Genomic DNA, 26577 nt, shown 5'->3' on the forward strand with positions numbered 1-26577 from the left:
GTGTGAGATTCAACAGATGTGGCATGTTACAGGTACGTTACATGTATGTCAGATTTGACACGTCACATATATGTGTATAGGTATAGCGGGTGTGTCTGTACGTGTATGTATACAGAAAGACTATGCATGCGCACCTCCCACCCCCCCCATATGCATGTCTACACATATTCTCACCAGCAGCCCTCCATGCTCCTCAAGCAGGGAGGGGAGAGGCTGAGCTCTCAACAGGAGGCTGCTGGTGCTCTCCACATTCAACATGCCTGTCTCTGGGCTGTGCAGCCAGCCGTGTATGTATGCATGATGTATACATGCTCTGTGTGCATGTACCTGTTGGTAACACACCTTCAGTCTCGTTACTGGAACCGCAGCACTCTATCACTTAAAAAAAGAACAATCCAGAACTGGAGCTATTTGGTTGTCATCAATTCATTTCTCAAGGATACAGCTATGATGCCCAGCACAACACATCGTTTTCACAATAGAACCTCTCCCTTCTCTTAAGAAGGAACCTGGTTCACTGATATTTTGGTTTGCTGTTCAATTAATAAAATGGCTGAAATACCCAAAAAACCTCAGTTACTTGTACATGTTTAAGGCTTCTAACTTAACTGCAGAAAACACCTCGGTGACGATGTCTCAGCAGAAGTCTAAGTCCATACAGAAAACCAGTCCAGAAGTGTATAACACACTGTCAAGGAAATTTATTGAGCTTTTAATAGCCCTGAAAAAAGACAACACTATGCTCTAGCCTGGAATACAATGGCCCTTCTCCAGCATTCTTCAAAAGAAAACATTACATGGAGCAAATACGATGTGGAGCATGTGCCACAAAACAACAACAAAACACAACCACCCCACCCCCCCAAGTTAAAAGATAGTAACAGAAAACAAAATAACAGAATAGCAAAAAACAAAGGTCAAGGACAGGGTAGTAACAAGCCAGTAAGTTTCAACAACTTGAAAATCAACTTAAGATTGGCTCCAGTGAAGACTCCACACAGTACTTAGAAAAACAGAGTAAGGAAAAAAAAAACACCAGAAGGAGGTTTTTGTTTTAGAATCCTCTTGTGATAAGAAGCTGAAACATGACTACAGCCCTATACTACTACTGGTGTATGTAAACACCACATAACAGCTTCCCACTGTATGATAATACCAACATCGAGTAACACAATGGAAGTGTACAGTCTAGCTCAAATACACTAACGTTTCACACCACACAAACCCCAAGTATGGTACTTAACAACATCCTTTTAAACATTATCATAATGTTACCATATTCTTACCATCACTCACAAGGAAGCAACTTCCCTCTCGATAGGCAACATTTTTCAAATTATTCTGTATGCAGACAATTTTGTGAGGACACGTCAGTACAGGATAAAGTAGTCTGTGGGTGAAGAAATCCAACTCATCTACAAGCACTAACATCTGATGGGTTTTCAGGGGAGCTCACAGAAGTTGAAGGGGCCATGTTTCTGGTGAATTCTGTACTACATCACACTATCTGTAATTAACAGGTTTGACACCTTTATAATGCTTTATATCCACTATCAAAAATACCAACTGTCACCAAACGGTTGAGTAACAGTTTGGTAATTCCAAGTTTCATATTTGGAAGCACACAGATTATTTTTAACCCTTCTACTACAAACAATATACAGTAAACAACAAGCCAGTTGGCAAACCCATGCTAAACAAAAGTCTAAAAATGACCAGGAAAGGATGCCTACAGATAAAGCACAGATTGCCAATTTTTGTTTCTCAGAGCGATTCTCACATTGGTCTACCTTTTTTTTTTTTTCAAAGAGATCCAACTTTTACTGATTTTTTTTTTCTTTCTCAAAGACAGTTATGAAAAAGGTGAGGAAAAAGAAGAAATCAATACACATCAATCCTGAAACTACAAGGAAAAAAACATGTTAGTAACTCCATGGGGTGGGAGTGGAGGTGAGGGAGGTGGCCTTGGTGGGCAAAACAAAACAGATATGGAAAGCTGTTAGATACTCCTATCTGTAAGAAAACATCAACTTTTGGAAAAGACTAAACTGTTACAGATGGTTTAATAACAGCATTTAAATTGACAAAAAAACCTCTGAAATTATTTTCTTGCTGCAAATACGAACCCTACGGCTAAACATTTTACTAATCAGAATGACATTTTACTGCAAGAAATCATCCCAACTGACTTCACGTACAACCCGCCTCACAGTCAGTCACTGAACTGTTCGCTATCCGGAGACTTCACAATCCAGGATCCGTAACTATGTTGCTCCAAGTAGCTTTGCAGCAAGTTCTTAGCTTGTTGGTACAATTCAGATTGAATCTAAAAAAGAAAAAGGAAGATCTTGAGAGATCTCATAAACAATGGTTACAGATATCTGTGTTCTTTACCACCAGCATATAATTTGCACAAGCACGAACCTTGAAGAAAAAGGTACCTACAAAGCTTACAGTTCCCTCAGATGCTGACAGTGAGAGAAAGTGTTAAAGACTCTAAAAATATACGGTTTTGGGCATTTATAATGATGGGATAATTGTTCTGTTAAAAATTATTTTGTTCAGCATCTTTTCAGTTCCAGTAGTATCTTTGCAGAGAAAATAAACATTAACTGTCATCCAATGCAAATCCAAACACATGAACAAATGGTCAGTTACCATGCCATTCTATTTTGAAGAAGGTTTTAGAACATTTAGTTTAAAAACAAGTAGTTTTTAAAGAACATTTAAAAAAAATTATCTCTTGCATGTTCTAACAGGAGGAAAAAAAGATACGTACTTTATTAAAGCTTAAGTTTCACAAAAAAATCTTGGAAATAAAATTTATCTCTTGAACTAAGGAGAGGAAAAACCTGGAAGAGTACAGAGAAGTAAGATGAGCCTACCTATTTCCAAGTAGGAACAGAAGTGAGTGAACTGTGTTTACAGCAATCAAGAACCACAGTAGCTTCACAGTAGGCTCCTTCAAGTAATTTCTCTGTATTTTTATAGCACAAAGGAAAGCCTGGGATCTAGTGCTGTCTTCTGATGAACGATTCCTACTTTCCTACTCCTCTACGACATAAAAATCCTCCCACAAGACTACACTGTGGCAGAAAAATATCTACGTACGTATAAAACAAATATAAAAAGTAAGATTGAAATGAGCTAATGAACAAAAAAACCCCAACCTTTTTAATATGACTATCTTACGTGAGGATAATAGACCGCAGCCTTCTATGCTGTGACAAATCATGACAGATTTTCATAGCGAATGCTTCAAGACTAATTCAGTAGATTAATTTTACTTGAAACAAGCAATTTCAGACATTCTCAGGCAAAGACTGTAGGCAATAAAGGAGAACCAGCTGTTCAGGTCAAGTCTTCAGCAAACTAGAAAGTCACCCCTGGCTATCAAACCAGCTTTGAGAATAGCCATTAGGAGACTCCTTATTAAAATTCCTCCCCCCGTACCAGCTTACCTTAGCTTCATGGTACGTTGCAACTTGAAGCAAATCATTCCGCTCTGCTTTCTTAGCAAGCAATCTGAAACGGCTGAACATTGCCGCCTTGCAAAGGCGACTGGCCATGTAAGTGCCACTTTTGAATGGTGAACTAGAGTCAAAATGAAAAAAGAATAATAAAACTCAGTAAGAAATACATTACAGGTATATTGCTTTGATCATTACAGGATTGTTTTTTTCCCTCCAATGCTTTGTGAGTACCATCATATGATTCTACTTCCGCTTTCAATGAGCAAAGCTAATGCAAATGATCAGCTATGAGAATTTAAACAAGTCAACCAAAAACGGTTTTCAAACTGGAACTAATCTGAACTATGATGCTAATTGCTTTTATCTATTATGAAAACTAAAATATTCACTACAACAGACAATGGAATAGATATATCTCAATTTAAAAAACTATTTCATTTCGTATCTTGGTATCTCACTGTCAAATTACAAGATCTCTAAAACTACATCTAATCCTAGGATGCATTCACCTAACACAGGAGACAATTTCTCTCATTTGGGTAATACTGTGACCTCCATGCATAGCTTAAAAAAATAAATACTCCAATGAACGGGCACAGCACAATAAGGCTAACCATTATTTCCAACATAATGAAGAAAATTTCTAACCTTTCAGTGGTTTTTCCATTTAATCCATCCACAACCTCCAGTGATGAATCTGACAACGACCAATTCAAACTAAGAAACCTCTGTTCAACATCTATTTGAATTGGGTGTGCAGCAGTTACCAAGTAAATATGAGATCTGTTGACCAGGTAAGGCATAGGAAGCTCTGATGTAAGCGCATCATCAACACGCTGTTTTATAGCTATTTCTAGCCCTCTTGTATCCTTGCAATTTCCATTTCCTATTAAACAAAATAAGATCAGTCACATGTGAGCACATGAAATTAAAAAAAAAAAAGCTAAGAATGCAGATGTTTTCATTGGTCCACATTATATTCATTTTTCTACACAAAATTAATGTTTGGAAAAATAATTTCCAATATTCAGTTCACAGAAGAAAAATTATTTCAGTTTCTTCTCCAGAAGCATCATTGCTTTAATTGGATGCTTCCTTTTTGGAGCAATTATTCTTCATAATCTCTTCACACTCTTCACAAAAGACATCATTATAATAAAAGCTCCAACACAAACTTTGATGTTCTAGATTAGAAAATACATAAGGGAGTTTTGCCCACATTATTTCACATCCAACAGTTATTTCCGACTGCCTACTGAAAAAACATACGTTGGTCCATAGCATCTCAAGGAACAGTTATAGAATTTCTAATAAATAGAAGGGCAATACATTATAGATTATTACTTTTACTTTGAATACCACTTAAGTGAGCATATTAGAAGTTTTTCTATCGCTTTTCAGTAAATGCACCCAAACTTCCTCAGAAGGAACAGGCAGGCAATTCACCGATTCTCACAAGATCTTCTGGAGCAGTTCAAAAGCCTTGTTCTGTGTTAGAAAAGGAAAAGCTGCTACAGCTTCAATGTCTGGGGAACTCAAGACACCTGTGTACTAAGTCTCATAATACAAATACTGAGAGGAAGAAACACCTGAAAACCTTCAAAATAATACCCATTAATTTAATTCCACCACACAAATAAAAGCTACTGAAATGACTTTTGATGACAGTACAGTCTTCCTGACTGCCAGAAAATCCTGAGAATTCACTATCACCTTGGTAATCCCTGGTCCTCAACAAGACATCTATTTGCATTAACCAATACAAAGCGGGGTGGGTGCAGACCACAGAGATGACACAAAATCAAAGACTTACTTTCAGATAGAGCTCATACAATACCCCAGGGTGAAACTGAGCATACTGGCAGAGTTTCTTCCACCACTGCTCATTTCTACAGTTAAGTGGCTAACATTATCACCTTAAAGTTACCGTATCTGACTGAACAGTTAACCAGCATTTGTCATACTTGATATTTTCTCAATATCTGAAGTTCAATTTGTTACAAAACAATGCTGGATTGCTTCTCTTACTCTAATACATGTCTGGCAAGCTAAAGCAAACCCACAATAACATAAAAAAGAGCCTAAGTTTTACATTACAGCATGTCAAGGATGAAAGAAAAAAAACCAAACATACTTAGTACCTTTTCAGAAAAATACTGTAATTCTTGGTTTAGTTCACGTTTTATAAAATGTAACCAAACTGGAACATGAAAACATACAAAAATAACACTGAAATTTACATGAAGCTTACCAACAAGAATACTGTTGATATATACTGGTTCAATGAAGTGATTCAGTAAGGCTCCCTGAACACCAACCACTTCCCATTTTGTTAATTTGTCACTAGCTGACATACTGCTTGCTCTAATGGTTTTAGGTGGACAACAAGCAGTTAGGTAAATCTTGCCTTCTATAGCAACATGGAGACTCAGTTCTTCATTAGTTTCGTAAGCAGATATAGACTGTGGATTGAGATGTCTAAAGTAAGACAAGAAAACGAATTTCAGTGAGAAAGTACTCTAATCAGAGATTATTGTAAAGTGGTATCTAGTACTGTTTCTCAGAAAACAATTATCAATACATCTGGGCTTCACAGTATGCTCAATATTTGTAAATTTTAGATACACTACATTCAGCTGCTTAAGTGACTAAAATACTGAAATCAATATTTAAATACGAAATAGTAATTCAACCTAATCTTAGTCATCAGTCGTGCAAACATTAAAAGAGATCAGCATACGCTACAAACAAGCTATCACTTTGCGTCTACTTACACTATGACAGAAGTTACTTGGAGGCTGTTCATCTTGTGAAAAAGCAGCTGTAAAGTTGTTAATCTCCTTTAAAACATAACACTGCAATTCTTCAAAATATTTAAAACAAGCAGATGCAACGCATTAGGGAGACAAAACAGTGATTGTTCTGAAGCAAAATATAGTTTTCCCCCTTAACTAAAGAGGGATAAGAAGTCAAAGCCTGAAGATGGAGCTAGCTAACTCCAAATTTTATCATGACTTACAATGTTATGTTCAAAGATGCTTTCGCTTTACTACATTATTAAAAATCAACCATTTAGTTTTGGTTTAATACCGCCTGTTAATAAGTGGTCACACTTTGCTACTGAATGGATTACCTGCAAGTATCTGCCTTCTAAAGACTATCTTTAAGTAACTATACATAAGCAAACTTGCTGTATTAGAAGAAAATACTTCCCAGAGTTTGTCTCCAAAGAGCACACACCAGAACGGACAAAAAGCAAAAGAAAAAGTGCTGAATCTGTGATCCATCAACTATTACAGAGTAGCTTACAAACTTCATCCCGTTTCATCAACTGTTTCCTTCTAAGAGCAGTCTGTGACACTGAAAAGCAATCTAAAACCTTCTGCAATTCTAACCAGAGGGGCTCCCCAGTCAGCACAACTTGCAGGGAACTGGCTGTGAATTCTAGTTCACAAGTCTGCCCTCCGAGCACCCCAAATACACTATGAAAGCAGCTAGCCGTCTTGTGTATATGAAAAAGTTATGACTGTGTGACTTTCAGTGGTTACCAGGTTAGCAGCTTTCTGTAATAAACAAGGCATCGTTCTGAAGCTATAGCCATGTAAAAGTTTTTTGTATTGTCATGTTGAGCTGTCTCTCGTACACTTATCACTACCACTCTGTACATTAATGCTAAAAAAAAAGAAAAAAATTCTGAATAGTGCCCCTCATCTTAGAAAGATGTAACTTTGCATATTTTCCACACTCATAATGCGTTTGTCACTGCAAACAAATAAATCTTCTACTACAACATCTCTGAAAAATACCAAGGTACTTACATCTGTGATTTTAACTGAGCAGTTCCTTTTGGAAGCTGATTCATGTAGAGAAAGATAGTTGTATTTTGCTTCAGGGTAAGCAGCTTCGAGCCTGGTGCGGTGCAAAATATGGATTTCTCTGTCCTTGATGGATTTTCATTATAGAACAGCAAAAGATGTCTATAAAAATACCTAAAAGAAAGCGTTAAGTAACATTAAAAGTGAAAAACACTTCTTTGTTTACAAATACATGGATATTCACATTTAATTCACATGATTTGAAAATAATTCAAAAGGCTTCTAACTATGAAATGCAAAAGCACTTATATTTACATTTGCAAAAGTAAAACTGAGAAGTATTGGCTGCCAGAATTGATAACTATTTGTAGGCGCATTCTCACCGAAGTAGAGAACGTCTTGCAATAACAATGGCATGGCTGTCATACAACACTCTTCCACAAGGTTGAAAGCACTGACTGTAATTGCATTCTCCTGTTCCTAGCGCTACAACTTCATGCTGTCCGCCTAAAAAGAAAACATGTATTTTTATATATCATTGTGGTGGGTGACCCTTGTCTGTCTGCCAGGTGCCCGCCAAGCTGCTATCTCACACCCCTTGTTCCCCAGCAAGTTGGACTTGATGATTTCAAACATCTTTTCCGATCTAAATGATTCTATGAAAAAATAAATGGACGAGCTCATAGGTTAAGGCAAGGACAGAGATACCGCTTGCCATTTACCATCATGTGCAAAAATAGACTTGACTTGGGGAAGATTAATTTATTGCCAATTAGAGTAGAACAGTGAGAAACAAAACCAAAACTAAAACCACCTTCTCCTCACCCCCCCTTCCTCCCAGGCTTAACTTCACTCCTGACTCTTCTATCCCCTTTCCTCCTGAGTGGCACAGCGCTGTGGGGAAGCCACATCACTCTATCTCAGCTGCTCCTTCCTCCTCACGCTCATTCCCTGCTCCAACATGGGGTCCCTCCCACAGGACACGGTCCTTCAAGAATCACTCCAGTATGGGTCCTTTCCACAGGGTGCAGTCCTCCAGGAACAGAATGCGCCAGTGTAGGTCCCCCATAGGGTCACAGGTCCTGCTAAATTGTGTGGGCCCCTCTCCATGGACCACAGCTCCTGCCAGAAGCCAGCTCCTGTATGGGTTCCCCACAGGCTGCAGCTTCCTCAGCTCCTGCCAGAAGCCAGCTCCTGTACGGGTCCCCCCACGGGCTGCAGCTTCCTTTAGGGCACATCTGCCTGCTCTGGCCTATACACCCTTACTGGTCTTGGAGAGAGCATGAGCAAGTCCTTATGTAGGTCTTGAATATTTGCACCACTGCAGCACAATTACGTGTGAGACAGAGCCATCAAAACAGAGTACGTCAAAGGAGGAGAGCTACCCTTTACACTTATTTACCAGATGAGAAACACATATAATCAAGGCTCCCTGGGAAGAAAAACAGCCTAGGTTTTCCACTCCCCAACATTCAGGATGGAAACAGACTTGCCTTTTTCAATGATGAAGGCAGCCAGCGAACTGCCACAACTTTGGTACTCAGGATGTTTGGTAGTCAGGCTGTTAAATACTTCTTTAAGCGTTTCTGAAAGTTTTTGATATATAAGCTGTCTTCCTTCTAAATAAAATAAAAGCCATCAAGACACAAATTGTGTGGGAGAAGAGACATGATCAACCACTTGCCAAATTATAAATCTAAACACGTGGTAAAAGACAGTACTATCAACACACACTTATGGTATTATGAAGACTATCAAGAGGCACGTGAGTAAATAAAGGACAAGAATACCTAAACACTTTATGCTTTTATTATTCATGATAATAAATCAGGGATATGAATCAAGTTTGATCACCTACTGCACACAGTATTTCAGGTAAGGACAGAAATACTTTATTTCTGTTATTGATTTGCCACTGAAGTAAACTGCTTGAATTGGCCAATCTCCTACTTTAGTGACACTAATTCTTAAAGAGAAGATGTTTAAAATAACAGTAACTTCATAGAGATCACTAAATATAGTAAAAGAATAAATTTTAAAAAAAGAAAGAAAGAAAATTTAAAAAAGGAAGCATTTGCTGGATAATTTGAACCACTAGAGAGAAACACGACTATTCCTTACCAAAACAGATCCTTGAAACACGAACAGAGTTTGCTGGAGTTTGGTGCTCAGCAGGAATACAGGGATGATCTAAGAATTTAACAAAATTTCAAACTGTCACTGACATTCCAAATTTCAAAACATGGATCTCACATTACTTACAGCAAGTTAAAGTTTCTAATTCTCTAAGAATTTTTGTTTCTGATTTTGAAGTCCTAAGCGTAGAACTATTTAGGAAGCAACCTTTAAAGGAAGATAAATGTTACGGTAACTTAATTCTTTTAAAAGAAGTAACTCAGTGTTGAAGCCTTTTAGTTATAAAAATTCGAACCCACTTAGGATCAACCTCATATCGCTGTTACCTAGGGAGCAGCAAATCAAGTGCAACAGCAACAAATAAATTAACTCCTTCAGTATTCTCCGCTCTGTGCTAGGAACTGATGCAACTCCTAATACACAGAACAGAAAGGGGAAAACCAGTTTCAGAACCATAGGACAAATAACTCTGCCCAAAGGATTCAAGAAAACTGACAAAGGCCCTGATACAGCAGCATTTAGTAAAACCACACAGAGATTTTGCATAAGAAACCTTTAATTCAGGGTTTTCAAGTTCTAATTAGGTGTTGCTAGAATATTTACCTGAATTCTCAGAAGCCTTTTCCTCTGTATAGGCCAAGTTAAGTAGCTCGTCAAGAGCCAGTTTAGCTGCATTTAATTTGGATTCCTTCTTGTTTTTTCCCAGTCCAGTCTTGTAGCTAACACCGCCTACCACAGCACAAAAGGCAAAATAAGGCCTTATGATATTACCTTTAAAGAAGAAAAAAAAGCAGACACGATTAGTGAAATTATTTTAAGGTACTTTTATCCATAGCTTTATGTGCTTATATTCATTACAAAGACAAGTACAAGACAAAAAGACAATTTTATCGAAATATAACTCAAACCTTTCACTTCCACAAGAACTTTGGTGGCTTTCACTTTACACGCTTTTAACAAAGTTCTGGCAGCAGACACAATTTTATGCAATTCATCTGATCAAATTCTGTAGTAATTCATTATGAGACACAGCTGTGTAGTCAATGAAAGGGCAGCCAAAAAGCAACACATGTGGACGGTAGTGCAACCAACAGTAAAAAAAATTCATCGTATTAACGCCATCAAAACTAACTGCAGAAATTCAGGTCATCTCCCGGATAAGCAAACATTATTTTATTTAAGAAAAGAAGTATTTACCTGCCACGCTAGTTTCTTTCAACTCAAGTGGTACATTGTGCATTTGTGCAAACTGATGCAAGGCAGATACTGGGTTTATTGCTCCCTGTTTGTATCTTGCAATAAACTCCTCCAGGGCTTTCTTTGGACTAAGTGGTGACAACAGGGGTGCATGATCTGCTTTCAAAAGAAAGGTTTGGAAAAAAATTAAGAACTGAACACACTCTCCAACAGTTTAAATGCGCTACAGTAAATACTCTTTAGATGCTCCTTAGAAGAACAAAAAGCAAGAACATTTACTCTAGAGCAGTACCGCTTTGTAGTGAATCCTACATTACCACCACCAGTAATTCTGAACCATTCTGAAACGGTGTGTTCCTCCTCTTTTAAAAGCATCAAAGCTTTTACTTTGAGTACCAAATCCATTATCCTCTGCATAAATTAAAGTTGTTGATGACAAATTCAAAACAATGGAACGTGTAGTTTTCCATACAAAACTACGAAGCAGTGGGACTCCCTTTCATAAGACACTGTAAAAGTTTTTTTAGGAATGTGCTATATCTGGACAGCTGTCTTTGACTTGGAGGTCCCTTACAGAATAACCAATTAACATTTCCTGCAGCATCTACTTCTGTGAAGGATCGGTGTGTTGTTCTAGATTTAAAAGGAAAAATTAAGTCTTTCTCCCTGTATCAGTGCTGCGACGGAATCTTCACCCTTCAGGGTTACCATATACTCAGGCACGAGTATCTCCCAGCTAAGAAGAACTAAAATAAATTGTTACCTCCAAGTCTCATGAATAGTTGCCTTTACCTCAATACAAGTATTCGAAGAGACAGAATTCAAAATACACCCTGGGACATCTGGAACTGCAGTTAAAACTTTTGTCAATGATCTCTATGTCAATTCATGCAGCAGTACACATGCTATATTTTGGCAACCTCTACAGCACTTTTGATGTATAACTTGGAGTTTTTAAGTATGAAACGCTGCAGACTATATAGCCCACCCTACAACAAATCTCTAAGAAATACACAGTATGAAAGCACACAGGAAGAAGAGAAAAATGTTCAAGCAGACGCTAAAGAATTCATTTAAGAAAACACAGTGGTAAGAAAGAGCAGCAAAGGGTTGCAACCTTTCAAAAAAGAGAAAATCACGAAGTTATTTTCACTAGCATTAACAGCGTATTTTAACAGCTAATCCCAGTGTATAAACTGAAAACTATACCTGGATTTTGCATCTCCTTTGGTAGACTGCACCTCTCAGAAGGTGGCAGTTTTGGCTTTACAGGCTCAGACTGAGAAATCGTCTCTGAGGGCGGCTGCCTAAGAGCCCGAGCTGGCAAAGTCTTCTTTTGCAGGGGGTCAAAGGTGGGGATTCCAGCACTCGGAAGCCAGCCATTGCTGCTGGTCATTTTTGATCAACCTAAGTAAGTTTAAGAGTAAAGTTACGAGGTGTTAAAGGCGTGCTGCAAACTCCCAGTTTTCTTAGTTAAGCCGTTTCACAAGAGCACTAGGAACAACCCGCACTCTGCTTTCCTACAGACTGGGGCAAAAGAACCCAGACCCAGCGTCCTTCCACTCCCTCCCCTTTCCCAGGTGCAAAGCCACTTCTCGGCTTAACCGCCTCCCCTCACGCTTTAAACCAACACTCCGTGCGGCTCCGCACCTTCCCTCTTGCAACCAGCTCGAAGGACCAGGCAACTCCCCAGCCGGCTCTTGAGCTTAAAAAAAAAAAACAAACAAACAAAAAAAAACCAAAAAATACCCGAAACAAACTACAGCACAAACCTGATTCCTGTCAGGTCTGCAGGCCGAGCTGGAGTGGAAGGCTTTGGGACCTGTCGTGCCGTGAAGAAACACACCTCAGCTCAGGCGGTTGCTGGGCATTTACCGGCGGTGGCGCACGGCTGAGGGGAAAAGAGGGGTCGGCCCTCAGCAGCCTCCCTCGCGCCGCCGGGACTTTGGCGGGGCGACGACGCCTCCGCGCAGCCCCTCCATTTTGTGTCGGCGGGGGCGGGAAATCCCTCCGCGGAGCCGCGCGGCTGAGGGAGGGAGAACCTGGCCCCGGCGCCGCAATGGCCGCCCACCAACCTGCCTTCTCCGCGGTGTCTGGTCGGCTTCCCCCACCGCCATCCCAGCGGGCAGGGCGGCACGCGAAACGGCCACAGCCCTGAGAGCCCGGATCAGCGCGGCGGGCACCTGTGTGCCCGGGGAAGCACCGCCGGGGCCGCCCAGTCACCTCAGGTCAATGACACTCCATGCACAGTTACGCTTAAAACACTTTTTTTTTTTTTAATCAAGGAAGTTGAACAACAACCAAAAAAAAAAAAGCCCTGTACAGTAGTTAAATTTTATTACAAGTGTAATAAACATGATTTTTAGCACTAAGGCAATCACAGTTTCATAAGTTATATATATATATATAATTTACACAAGTCTACATTGACAAATCAATTACCGGTCACATCAACGAGGGGTTTGTGTTATGGCAAATAAAGTTTATGAAAATTCACAGTTAATCTGCAAGTATTTTAAAGATGCAGGAATCATATTGCACATAATAAAACAGTGGACGCTGAGGAGCAGATTTACAGTGTTCCAGCTATTCCTTCACAGAATATACATTGGTCATCATCATCATGCAATAACTTCAAATACAGAATGGTATCATGTACCACAGTAAACAGTTACTCACAATGTAAGTTTTAAATAGAGTAGCAAAAAGCTGTTAGGTTTCTCTTTAAACCATATTTAAAATCTCAAAATATAATAAAACACTTTGATAAAATCAAAACGGAATTACGGTTGTCACATTATACTTCTAGTATTCTTCTTTGTCTTTTCCTTTCTTTTCCTTTTCATCCTGTAGTGCAGTACCAAGTTTCTTTATAAGGACCGAGAGAACTTTGTCCAAAGGATCCATGACGCCGCGCTGCAGCCACTTTGGAATAGTAGTCCTTGCATGGTGAAAGCCCAGCTTTTGGAGGATGTAGTCAACACCAACGGGATCAATTTTTCTCCCAGTCCAGGATATTAATCTAAAAAACAATAAATAGGGGAGACTCAACCTCAAATACATAAATACACCAGCTGGCGTTTGTATAAACAAACATCCATTTTTAACATTTACTGAGTAAAGTCTAGCAGGCATTGTTTCCAACTTCATTTATACAGATGAGCTGAAGATGACCAATGAAACATCCTCTCAAAAGAAGAGGATGCTCAAGGAGGCAAAAAAACCAGACTGGGCTGCCTCGAGATCATGTTGAAATTGATTTATTATTACTGTCATGTTGAAATTGATTTATTATTACTGTCATGTTGAAATTGATTTATTATTACTGTCAAAGATTTGTTTGGCCTGGGCTGATGTGTTGTTTTGATTTGTGAATGAACACTTTGGTGCTCCAGCAGTGTCACGGAATCACGGAATCTTCAGAGTTGGAAGGGACCTCTAGAGATCATCTAGTCCAACTCCCCTGCTAGAGCAGGATTGCCTAAAGCACATCCCTCAGGACTGCATCCAGGCGGGTCTTGAAAGTCTCCAGAGAAGGGGACTCCACAACCTCCCTGGGCAGCCTGCTCCAGTGCTCTGTCACCCTCACTGTAAAGAAGTTTTTCCGTGTATTTGATCGGAACTTCCTGTGTTCTAGCTTGTGCCCATTGCCCCTTGTCCTGTCACTGGGAGCCATTGAAAAGAGCCTGGCTCCGTCGTCCTTAAACCCACCCTTTAGATACTTGTAAACATTAATAAGGTCTCCCCTCAACCTTCTCTTCTCCAGGCTAAAGAGTCCCAGCTCTTTCAGCCTTTCCTCATAAGGGAGGTGCTCCAGTCCCATAATCATCTTGGTTGCCCTACGCTGGACTCGCTCCAGTAGTGCCCTGTCCCTCTTGAACTGGGGAGCCCAAAACTGGACACAGTATTCCAGTTGTGGCCTCACCAGTGCAGAGTAGAGGGGGAGAATGACCTCCCTCGACCTACTGGCCACAGTCTTTCCTATGCAGCCCAGGATGCCATTGGCCTTCTTGGCGACAAGGGCACACTGCTGGCTCATGGATAATTTGCTGTCTACGAGGACCCCCAGGTCCTTCTCCTCAGAGCTGCTTCCCAGCATGTCCGCCCCTAACCTATACTGGTGCTTAGCATTCTTCCTCCCCAGGTGCAGGACCCTACACTTGCTTTTGTTGAACCTCATTTGGTTCTTCTCTGCCCAGCTCTCCAGCCTGTCCAGGTCACGCTGGATGGCAGCACGGCCCTCTGGAGTGTTGGCCACCCCTCCCAGCTTGGTATCATCAGCAAACTTGCTGAGGATACACTCTGTCCCCTCATCTAGGTCATTAATGAATATATTGAACAAAATTAGACCAAGTATTGACCCCTGAGGGACACCACTGGTTACAGGCCTCCAACTGGACTCTGTGCTGCTGATCAGCAGAGGTTAAAAACCAAACAAACCCTGAAACAGACAAAAGTCATTTTCAATGATTAAAAGTGTATCTTGAGAGCAGCAAGTTGCTGCAATACACAGTATTCTTTTGTGCTAAGTTTAAACTGCCATATAGCAACTAGTATATAGTGTTTTTTATTTTAAGGTAACCGCTTAAAAAAGCGCTAAAACTGGAATGCTAAAAATGGAAAACTGCAAGACGAAAAACTATGGGAGAAAGTGGACGGACCGTCATAGGATGGAGTGAAACACAGTAATCTGTGATCCTTAATGAGTTTAATTTTACTGTATCCTAATTTTGAAGAGCCTCCAACATCTTTCATCTGCAAAAGTTCTAGAAGTTAACCGATGTAATAGATAATTGCATTATCCAGCTTTTGTCATGTCCTGTAACAGGAATCTTTCAGAGCAGCACTAATGGCCAAAGACGAATCTGTAACAGCATCCACACGATTGATCCTCTTAGGAGCTGAGCAGCATCAGCTTGGAAACACTTGTCATTTTCAGGACAGTACCGACAGATAAAACGCAAAGACAAAGAGACTGCAGATAAAGCCTGCTTGTTACCTGCAGAGGGTTACAGACCAGAATGTCTATAAGACAGAGAGACTGCAGATAAAGCCTGCTTGTTACCTGAGCGTGGGTTCCAAATGCCAAGTATTGCACATAAATTCTCTCCAGTCAACTGTAGTGTAAGTAATGCTTTCCTCTGCCTCTTTGTCAGTGGAGCTGTCCTCTAGAACACCAACCGAGTTCTTCTGCCCTGGACGAGCAGCCAAAATGCGAGGAGGAAAAATTGCTGCAAAACGGAGAGAGGAAAAACCCCACACAAGTCAGTCATGAGCATCTCACTTGTATTCTCCTTGTATATCATTTTAAAGAAACATAAGCACAAATTGCCAAAAAAAAGGAAAAGAAAAAAAAAAAGAAAAAAACACCTTGTATTTCAGTTTTACAGAATTTCTGGCAAATAGTTTTGGTCTGAACAAAGTACTAGTAAAAAATATACTATGAAAATTGTAATAGACACTGGATAACACTGGAATGTGTGATTCTTCCTTCTCTCTGCCAGCCCAAAGCACCCATATACAGGGGCCTTCTTTCAAATTCATGTCATTCAACAAAGCATATCAAATTCCACAAGCAAAATTCAGACATGCTCCTAGTTTAGAATGCATGTGCCAAATCTGAATGCTGCAAATGAACATATTCACATGGAAAAGTAAAGCATTTTCAAGTCAGAAAAATGCATGTCTTGAAAGAAACCCCATTGATCAAAGGACTGCAATAAAAGTAATGTAGCTTCATAAAATAGTTTTCATCTGCATGTACCGTCTTACAAAGAGGAAGTTAAAATAAACACCAAGTGTCAAAATAGGAGCAAGATTATGACGTAGAGTAACTAGCACAAGCTCATCAGTAGTGGTCATGGAACAGAAATCCAGGAGCATGTCTGTTCTCTGCAGCATACTGGTGCATAGCATTAAGTCTAGCTCTCAAGAACATTTAGTACTACTTCTTCTGACCTTCAATGGAAACACAGTTAGGCTTAACTTTTTAAAAATTAAATCAATTTTTAACACATCAACTCTATTAAAAAGTATGAAAATATTTACTATCAAATAGTCTGAACAACTGCAGATTGTCAGATGAGTTACCTCATAAGTAACAACTTACCTTTTTCTTTTTCTTTTAGATAAGCAGATACCAAGTCGTGCAGAAACATAATCAGTTCAGCATCCATAGTTACACAAATGTGGTCTGTAAATTCAGTTACTACACTGCATTCCACCTTTGGTTTAACGCTTGTATCTACGGTCAGATAAAAATAGTATCAATACACTTACAAGTACATAAAGTACACAGAAAAGTAGACAGAATTTGAATACAGCTCATTTGAAAATGACATTGCTGTTACTGAACCAGAGACTCGAAAGTGAGGAAAGACCACAATTAACATCTGTTTTTAGCAGCCTCAGCATTTTTTTAACCAGTTTTCCCATCAGAGTAACTTCTGGTATTTTATAAAAGGTGTTGAAAATAAAGAAATACTACTACGTAGCAACCTTAATCATCCTCAAGGTAGAATGTCAACCTAGAGCAGTATCACTGGCTTGTGCTACGCTATCAATGCATGATTTTAGACAGTAAGAAAAGCTGATAGCAGATTTTGCTAGTTTGGATATTGAAAAAAAAACCTACCAAAACCCAACAGGTTGCCTTATCTAGCAGTACTGTCTAGGATCAGGTGTGGAGTAAAACCACAGCTCAGACAAGAAAAACATCTACATTAAAATCTTACACCTTCAGAAGTCTTATTTCCCACTAGTTCCAATTGCAGTCTGAAGATAACGTTTTGAAAACACGAACATAAAATTTAGGTTCCTGTCTCATAGTCCCTTTTTCAGAATGGCCTTCCTCTCTCACATTTTAATAAAAAGAAGAAAACCAACCCCCTAAAAACAGCTGAAACATTGATATTCATTTCTCTTACTAAGTTTTTTTTCTATAGTGACCAGTCTCTGGACTAGATCTTCATTCTCTCATCAGAATTCCTCCTACATTTTATTATGAAACAGTATCCTTTCTTGCAGATCTGCAGCAATTCTCAGATTAAATCCTCTCATCAGCACAGTAGTTTTGTATTTAACTCCTCAGAAGAAACAGCTTTGGATCAAGAAAAAAACAAATTATGTTTACTGCACCTTGTAATGAAGGCTCTTGGGGTTCTTGAACATGAATAGATTTAAAATCCAGCTGCATTCTTGGCAGGGCAAAGATGGTTTCAGTTTCATGGTTGTAACTGGAGCCACCTCTGAATCCACTTAGCAAGCTTGAGCTTTTCACTGTTGTGCTGCTCTCTGGGTTGTTAGCATCAACATTTCGAAGCAGGTTTAACTCTACAGGGAAAATGGGAAATTCCTGAATTCAGTAGTCTATTAAAAAAAGGTTTTTGTCAGCACACAGGGTGACAAATTTTCACAAAGTACCTCTCATAAAATGAGGGGAGGAAATAAGCGTCAGCACCATAACATCTAAGCACTTCTAAGAAACTTTATTAGTTTTTTGGAAGCTTAAAGCCCAAATTTTATTCATCTGAACACCCTATCACAACTCTGTTCTAGTAATGAGCTTTCAGTTAAATGAGATATAGACTGTATGGCTTCAAAGCATGCCCTTCGTGTTTGAAAATATGGTAGTACTTAAAATGAAAGTAAATGTTTCTGATTAATACAAGTAATACCTAAATTCACCGAGGCAGCAATGCAGTCAGAAATCACTGTTGACCAGGAATCCAACTTTGTCACAAGACTGTTACCATACCACACATGCAACATCATCTGAATTAGTTTTCAGTTGTTAAAATTGTGACATGACAAAAAAGCCAAGAAAGGTTACTATTTCATTGTAAAACTGCTGGTGCATGATTATTAAGAAGATGATATCCTTTATTGTGCTCCCAAAAGCATGGCTACAAAAGGCCAAACAATTAAATGCTGTTGTTATTGTTTATATACTTAAATGTTCCAGATGTAGCAAAACAGGGCTACATCAAAACATCTAACAGACAGCGCCTCTATTTGCGAACTTCAACCACTACATCCTGTTGTGTCTTTCAAAAGGAATAAATATTAGTATAGTATATTAATAATTCTAAAATATTTTTTTCAAGAAACTATCATCTGCTCGTTTCTCACTATATGTCATATTCCGCTCTTCGCCCTTTCACAGAAATTCTGTTGATATCATCTACTGATTTTACGGTTTGTGAATGAAATAGCGACAGTGTATTTTAAGATTTCTTTTAACGTTATCTTGAAAGACTTATTTTCTAATTAACAATGTTTTAAAGATACGATTCAAAATGTTTTAAGGCCTAGAAGTAGATGAAGGTTGAAAAGCTTTAGGCGGATGAGTGATTTTCAAGTGCTAGTCGTAAGTGGGGACAGAAGCCTAAAATATATTCCTACTTTAACTTAATCCCTAAATCCTTCATATACAGTGAAATACATCCTTATGTTACAAGATCATAACTGCATGTGAAACAAAATTATTTCAATATAGTGAAAGAGGAGAAGACTAGGACTACTGCAGTGCCAGATACGTAAATGTCCTGTACACTAACAGAACGTTTTGGCTTTAATGCACAGTTTGAAAAAGGATTTAACTCAGTAACACTTCCAGCTGTTTGGCTTATTGCTCTGCTTCATTCCACAGTTCACCATAAGGTTCTCAAGAAGAAACAACTTCCATCATTTCAAATTCCCTTCTCCCTGCAGCCCACTTGAAATTTAACAGCTTTTAAACAGCACGATCTGCACCGCCTGGCAAGCAGGCCAATCCCCAAACTTAATGAACACGAATCTAACCTTCATTCCTTGTGGCTGTAACGTAATTGAACCACTCTTTCACACTGGCAACTCCATGGGGGGGGTTTTCATGGCGGCGCCTTGTTATCTTTGTGATTGTCGCCATCGGGCTCTCAAGGGCTCCACACGGTTTGGTGACCATAGTGTTATGGCCCAAATGAAAGTCCAGGGTTTGCACAATATACGTGGAGTGTTCGCTAGTACCTGCATTGAAAGTGTGGGTGGGCGTGGGGTGAGAGAGGTAAGAAAAATGGAAGAAGCAGCTTAGTAAGGGCAGTAGGATTTCTCTTCTCACTCTCCTCTCCTCGCACAGGTATTTAACATGAATAATTAGTATGCCAGTGGCATTAAAAAGTGGTATAAAGCTTGCAAACAACAAAAAAATTAAATCCTCAGTAGCTACAGACAGTAAACACTTCTCAATATGAAGACAAATATAAGCAATAAGACCATCAAAATTCATCATACAGAAACAAAGGACTACATAAACAGACATGCAGTTAACAAGGCAGACAACCCACTTTGTAGGCATATCAGGGACTTATCTAGTATATTTCAAAATGTACTTTGCATTATTCCACAGATAAAGCAAATTGTGGTAAAGGTGGTGAGGGAACAGATTATTATTTTAGGTAAGTGGTATACTTTGGGGGAATATTCTTGATTCAGACTTAAAGAAAGTAAGTTTTTCTTTGATTTCTTCTTGTGTATCAATAGATTCTTAAAACTCATTTAAAGGAATTTAGAGAAATGAGGAAATGGTTTCAATTACCATCTTCCCAGACTTTCTGGGCTTCTGTCCAAAATGCAATATTGGGTTCTTCAAGGTGAAATAAGGCCCACGATTTTGAGCGGAAATTAGGTCCATGAAAACAAGCCAGTGTCATATGGTTTCCATGCAGGCTCATGGATCCTCCAAATTGCATCCCATCTTCTGGCAATGGCATCTGAAATAAGGATATATGGCATCCAGATACCACTTTCAAAACTCCTGGCCAATGGCGATGATGGGCTGCATCCAAGACTGGAAAGTAAACATGCAATAGTAAGAACAAATTTTAGGAAAGGGAATAATACAGACAAGATTGCTGCTGTATTTATATTTTTAATAAAACATGGAATTATGAATGATATTTTCTAATCTATTTCATTGACACTGTTTTGTCTTTGTGATCTAAGGTGGTTGTAGCTTAAGAGTACCTGAACAAACATACTCGGAAATCAATGACTTATTGTGTGTTCAAAGAAATTATGGTGTCAGCTCACAATTAATAGAAAGAATAACATCACACTTCCATTGCTACTCAAAGTAGAAATGTTTTTTTTATGAAATAGTTTCCAAAATCTACTTTTGAAATCTATTTCAACTCTATTGAAATAGTTCAAAAACTGAAAAAGAGTTTTTTAGATTTTCTTATTTTTTAAACAGAAATACCCATTTTTAACTAAACCCCCAAAATAACATATGTCAGTTTGTTAATGTACCCCAGGTCTAGCAGGGCTCTCGAGGTATTTGCATTCTTCATTGAAAGGTTATTGCCAGGCCAAATTTACAGGAAAAATGTCCTGAAGAAACTATTTCAAGTCAAATAGATACGCTTGCACGTATGAAGTTGCTCAGATGAATTTTTGCAATTAAAACATCCTCCTTGGGAGGTACCTTGTCTCTTGTACCACTTACATTGCTCATGTGAGCTTCTCTCTAAGTTGTTTGCCATTGTCTTGGGAGGGAGATAAGGAACAGGTCCCCATGTGGACAAAGCTCGCTTGCTTGTATCAAACTGCTGAGTAAAGAACTCCTGGAGTTTCATTCCTATTTTTATTAGATCCGGCGTAGTCGATCTTGAAATCATCACTTGGAAGATATCCCATTTCAAGTCCCCATGAACAAATATCTCGCTAGATATTAAAAAATAGCAAGAACATTAGCAGTTAATCTATTTTCTACTGACAAGAAAAAAAACCCAAACAATGAAGCCTTTGCTTTCTAGCAGATGCTAGAAAGCATTTTGGTTAGCAATACTGGACAGAAGACATATAGGCAGAATTTTACCTTAGCAAACATTATACATTCTAAACACAGGAAGCAGTATTACCTTTTATCAGAGATGCTCGAGTCCAAAGCATTATACAGATTAATTTTCCATTCATCCTGTAGTTTAAGATCAGCATTACTGAAGATTCCCATTAGGATACTGGACCCCATATAGTCAACACGTGCTTCAGTAGAACCCATGGTAATTTGAATTTTATGACTGGGCTGTTGATTTGGGTGTTCAGAAATATGAGCTGAAATAGAAACAAAGCAATATAGAAATAGAGCATTAAAGATAAGAAAATATTTTTTTCCAGTGATATCACCCTTATTCCATCCAAATGATACAGAGGGACTGAGAAAGCACTGTTTTTTCCCCAGATGCATGGGGACGTCATGACTCTGGTGTGGCACCAGAACACCCAACCTCTTTTCAAAGCCAACTTTGCATTTCCCAGACCATGAGCAATTGTGAAATTCTAGGAGAAGCAGAAATGCCATCAAATCTTTCAGTTGCCATCTGTCCAGACAGCTGTAGGGGGCTGTCAGGGTGCACAACTAGATAGTTTAATTTTAGAGCAATGCTGAGATTGAATCAGCCCCTTCAATTCAAAGCGTGTGTCATACTCAGAATGCACACATAAGAATCCAAAGTTTTTATACACTAGCAGGTTCACAAAGCAAGGTACTGTCTATATTCTCTAGTTGTCTCATTTATTGTCTGGAGCATATACTTATTACCAGGCAGCTTTCCAACTTACCCACCATCTCCAGGGTATTAACATCTATGGTACCTCCAACAACTCCCCCTCTGGAGTCCAACTGGGATCTTCCCAAGCCAACAGACATGCTGATTTCCCGATCTCTGCTGCTACCCACAGAGAGACGGCCTTGGCTTTTCAAACCACTGGTGGTCCACCTAGAACAAAGGTGAAAATAGACAACAATTTTCCAGGCTGTCAAAAGAGAAACTGAAAATTATTTACTGGAAAGCAGTAAATAACATGGTTTAATCATATGTGACTTCAGGATTAAGCATCTACCAGTATTCATGAGGGGCTTCACAGTTCAAAACTGAAAAAATTAGGATTTTAAAGCTAGAAGACAATAAGCTATTAACAGTCTGTGAGGAAAATGGTCTTTTTCCCTAAAAACACCACCGTCTGTTAAAACATGCCTGAGCTGTTAAAACATGCCTGATCTTGTTTTATACTTACGTAGTGTTGCCCATTACATTGCTCATATTCATTTGAACATTTAGTTGTTTTAGGTTCATAGCAAATACAACCAGTGTTTCCCACGGTGTTCCTTGCTGGCTTCCAGCTTTATTGGACTTATTAAATGGAGTTGATGTTTTTGAGAGAGTATCTAAACAAAAAGTAGACAAAAATTTAAATTATTCCACATGCTAGGAAAAACTGGCAGAATATATCCATTGTACATATTACAAAAGGACAGACTAACACCATATTTAAGGAGCACCACAAAACTATGAAGGAGGATAAGCGAGAACTAGAGGATTTTCAATATGCTTTGCTTTAGTTGTCATAGAAATGGGCTTATTTTACACATTTACTTTACCCATTTATTTTTACTAATATCTTTAAGAGAAATCATTTTTAATTTGCAGTCAGTCATGCAAGAGCGTATTTTAAATTATTTAGCTGTTTAAAAATACCAGTGTATTCAGAAAATGAATTATTAGTATTTGAATATTCAGGTAGCAGTTATTTGACAAGTGCCAAGTCAGAATTTCAAGTATTAGGGTTTTCCTTGCTCTTCTCACAAAAATCCTGGTGATATTCTCAGAAGTCTGTACAAAATTGCATTTCCTGTCAAAAAGCCACTCTACCAGCCATAAATCTTTCTCCAACTGTGCCTTCTAAAAGCTGTTAATACATAACATCTTGGTTGCATTCTAAATAGACAAAATACCTGTCCTTTCTTTTGTCACAGGTATTTTTCCTAGACTAAAATAAGTACCATGTTCTAAATGGCCTATCTATGTCTAATGCCATAAATGTTCCACACAGCCAGTGCTACAGTGCTGTAAATTTGTAGTAAAAAATTAAAAGTTACTTTATTTCTTATATAGAAACTACCCTTATGTAGATTTCTTAGAATGAGCCCAAAGTCTCAGATGAAATGAAGTAACTGACCTCACCTGTGAGCTGTGATATTGACCCTCTGCTAAGAGCATGGTAATTGCTTGGATGAGAATAGAGAGCCAAGAAGATGACAATGCAATCAAACTAATCTGGAGAACTCATCTAATCCCAGCTAAACAACGGCTCTAGTAAAAGAAACTGCGATTTTATAGAAAGTATGCTAACAAACTACACTTTGATTCATCCCTTTCAGACATTTTCCTTTCTCTAAGCCATCAACTCTCCACCCCCAGGCACAGTGGAAAAGAATGTTTTATGGTTGCTTTCTACAAAGCAGTAATGACATACTTTTTTCATACAACTGATGGAAATACTTTAAAAAACTGAAGAAATCATTGTCTACTAACCTCTCTGAGGTACTGAAGAGTCAGACACGCTCCTGGATCTTGTAACAGCTGGAGACTTTAAACTATGTGATGCTGCCCCAGGTGACATACTGCTGCTTGCAGTGTGTTCATTAAAAACATTAGGTGACTGTGCCATGTGTGTGAACGAAGCAGACTGGCAGGGCTGCTCCCACGTCCTACAATATGCTTTCCGTGATGATTCAGGGGAAAGGTGCTGGCTTACCCCTTCAATCGAATCTGGTGTTCCAGGACCCGATGCTACTAGAAAAAAAAAAAAGCAGCACATGAAAGGCAGAAAAACTATTTCATTTTTTAACAATATCCTCCCATATACTAAGAAGTATTTGGAAAGTGTCAAAATAGATTTAATTTATCGTAACTAAAGGTTTTCTACTGTCTTCATTAATATAAGCTCTTCAAATAATTCAAGTGCCTACTTTAGAAATCTTCCATTTCTTCTTTCTAAGATTTTTCTGTTATTAGAGTGACTGCATATGGAATAAATTATAACACATTTATATCTAGTAGCACATGTAATAACATACAGGTAATCAATGTTTATAAAATTCCTGCTACACCCCTTGTACAAAAAGATTTTGCATGATAAGAAGCAGTATTTTACCTGGCAGATTTATTGTTTGATCACCCAGGAAAAGCCGTCTAGCAATGCTTCTCCTGTACCAAGCCCTTGGGAAGGCTAGAATCTCACTGAGTCTCCGCATATCATATTTAAAAGAAGCAGATCCTATATCACAGACAGCTGACAAAGAAAAAAAAAATACACACAACTGTAAATTCTCAGTAGTAACAGGCTTTGGTAACCAAATCTAATTAAGAGGTGTTCAATATACTCAAATACTTCTTTATACAGCAGTATAGTCTCTGCTGTAATGAAAAAATAGTTATTAAACCCTACAGTTTTCCCGAGGCATTGCCATTTCTCCAAATCCAGTATTAGATACAAACACATTTCATAAAGGGAAGATGGAACCTAAGAATAAAACTGATGTTCCTACTTGTGTTGTACGTCCCTCTGAGACTGAGGGATTTAATGGCAGACTAATCATAACCATTCTGCTGGTTTTGCCCAGTAAGTCAGGAGAGGGAGAAAACAGGAGGAAGGCAAGGAGACTGGTGGATTGAGGTAGCAACAGCTTAACAGGGAAAGCATAAGCTGTGCTTCTAAGTGAACTAAAAAATAAATTATTCACTGCTTCCCACTGGCACGCAGATGCGTAGATATCGTCTGGAAAGCAGGGCCTCAGCACACCTTACAGCTGCTTGGGAAGACAAATGCCATAACCACCACCATCTCCACTTCCCTCCTCCTTTCCCTGAGCTTTTATTACTGAGCACTACATCATGTGCTATGGAATATCCCTTTGATCAGTTTGGGTCAGCTGTCCTAGCTGTGTCCCCTCCTGGGCAGAGTGGGAAAGAGGGAAGGCCTTTACACTGTACAAGCACCATTCAGCAACAGCCCAAACATTTGTGTGTTATTAGTAGTGTTTCAGCCACAAATTTAAAGCACAGCACCCTGTGGGCTGCTATGAAGAAAGTTAACTCCATCCTAGCCAGAGCCAGTACAATCTCAAAATATTCAAGGGTCACATTAAATCACACAGACTGATGTCAGAGATATGTTTGAGCAAGCCCCTTTAGTTACACTGAATGAATCAGGAGGCTAAAAAGGTGCATCTGCAAATAGGTACCCCAAGTACCATTAAAATGTAACGTATCAATCCCTACTTCACTCAAAAACAACAAAAATTTTGCTGCACGCTACAGGTAGATAGCTCTCATGTAACATCTACAAAAGCTGCTGAGAGTAGAGCCTATCACTGGAACAGCAGCTCTCTAATTAGCTGAATAGATGGGATTAAAATGAAACAAGCATTTACCAGATATGTTTATCAACGTAGTGTCAATCTTGCTGGTAGCTTTGCTCGCAGACTGACTCTCAAAAAAGGAGGAACCCCCTGAACGCCTTATTCGTGACAGGCTGACTTTCACAAACTCAAGGTTAATGCTCAAAGAATCCTTCCGGCCAGTGACTGAAGTTGGTTCCTCATCCACGTTACCTAGAAATAGAAAGGAAGAAGTTTAATCTTCTGTGACCTTTTCAAATCTTCAGTTCAGAAAACCACGCCAAACTTGAACAGTGTTCACTAAAGCAAACAAAACCTTGTTCTTTCTGTACCTAAGGCTCCTGATCCAGGGGTTAGAACAGTAACAGCAGATTTTTGTTTTCCAGCTCCATATGGATGGAACACGTAAAGGGAAAAGTCGGACATGCAGGCGGTAAAGCTCAGGCCTGAAGAGCTGCTACTAGAAGTGGTCAAGTCTGACTGACTGCTGCTGTGCCGTGTCCTGCCAAGAGGGCTGCCGAGTCCAGGTGATGAACCTGAAGTCAAATATTTTTTTGCCAAAGTTAGTTCTAGTATGAAAGCATTTTCAAACGTGAAATAATACTGGCTGTTAACAGAAATATTAAACATTATGCCTTTGTAGCAGCAACGTAGCTTAAGTATTCTATGTATTGATGTTAGCCTTTTGTAAGAGATAACTGAACTCGCTTAACCCATGCAAGAAAAACTCCAATAA

General features: G+C 38.9%; 2 protein-coding genes across 11 annotated transcripts in view; both read right to left on the reverse strand.

Annotated features, from left to right (window-relative positions):
* ADAD1 (adenosine deaminase domain containing 1) overlaps positions 1-12755 on the reverse strand; it is an 80080-nt gene extending 67325 nt beyond the window's left edge. The window contains exons 1-12 of the mRNA XM_063336776.1: positions 12394-12755; positions 11831-12028; positions 10622-10777; positions 10028-10195; positions 9410-9478; positions 8782-8907; positions 7672-7795; positions 7292-7462; positions 5725-5951; positions 4122-4359; positions 3462-3594; positions 912-2326 (exon numbers count right to left, since the gene is read on the reverse strand). Of these exons, the coding sequence (XP_063192846.1) occupies positions 2213-2326; positions 3462-3594; positions 4122-4359; positions 5725-5951; positions 7292-7462; positions 7672-7795; positions 8782-8907; positions 9410-9478; positions 10028-10195; positions 10622-10777; positions 11831-12017 (1713 nt within the window). The 5' untranslated portion in view covers positions 12018-12028; positions 12394-12755 and the 3' untranslated portion in view covers positions 912-2212. Of the gene's footprint in view, positions 2327-3461; positions 3595-4121; positions 4360-5724; positions 5952-7291; positions 7463-7671; positions 7796-8781; positions 8908-9409; positions 9479-10027; positions 10196-10621; positions 10778-11830; positions 12029-12393 lie in introns of the transcript that reaches the window.
* Positions 12756-12914: 159 nt separating this feature from the next.
* The window catches only part of BLTP1 (bridge-like lipid transfer protein family member 1), a 115284-nt gene continuing 101621 nt past the window's right edge, over positions 12915-26577 (reverse strand). For 8 of the 10 annotated variants that reach the window (XM_063335229.1, XM_063335230.1, XM_063335235.1 and 5 more), the window contains 14 exons: positions 26174-26377; positions 25875-26054; positions 24596-24733; positions 23974-24234; positions 22676-22826; positions 22220-22377; positions 21520-21712; positions 21105-21322; positions 20196-20447; positions 19424-19627; positions 17759-17953; positions 16731-16865; positions 15687-15852; positions 12915-13643 (listed from right to left, as the gene is read on the reverse strand). In XM_063335229.1, the coding sequence (XP_063191299.1) occupies positions 13427-13643; positions 15687-15852; positions 16731-16865; positions 17759-17953; positions 19424-19627; positions 20196-20447; positions 21105-21322; positions 21520-21712; positions 22220-22377; positions 22676-22826; positions 23974-24234; positions 24596-24733; positions 25875-26054; positions 26174-26377 (2672 nt within the window). In that variant the 3' untranslated portion in view covers positions 12915-13426. The remainder of the gene's footprint in view (positions 13644-15686; positions 15853-16730; positions 16866-17758; positions 17954-19423; positions 19628-20195; positions 20448-21104; positions 21323-21519; positions 21713-22219; positions 22378-22675; positions 22827-23973; positions 24235-24595; positions 24734-25874; positions 26055-26173; positions 26378-26577) is intronic. The other 2 variants (XM_063335237.1, XM_063335228.1) reach the window with 1 other exon arrangement.

Source organism: Chroicocephalus ridibundus, chromosome 5 (genome assembly GCF_963924245.1).
Source record: "Chroicocephalus ridibundus chromosome 5, bChrRid1.1, whole genome shotgun sequence".
In the NCBI taxonomy this organism is placed as follows: Eukaryota; Metazoa; Chordata; class Aves; order Charadriiformes; family Laridae; genus Chroicocephalus; species Chroicocephalus ridibundus.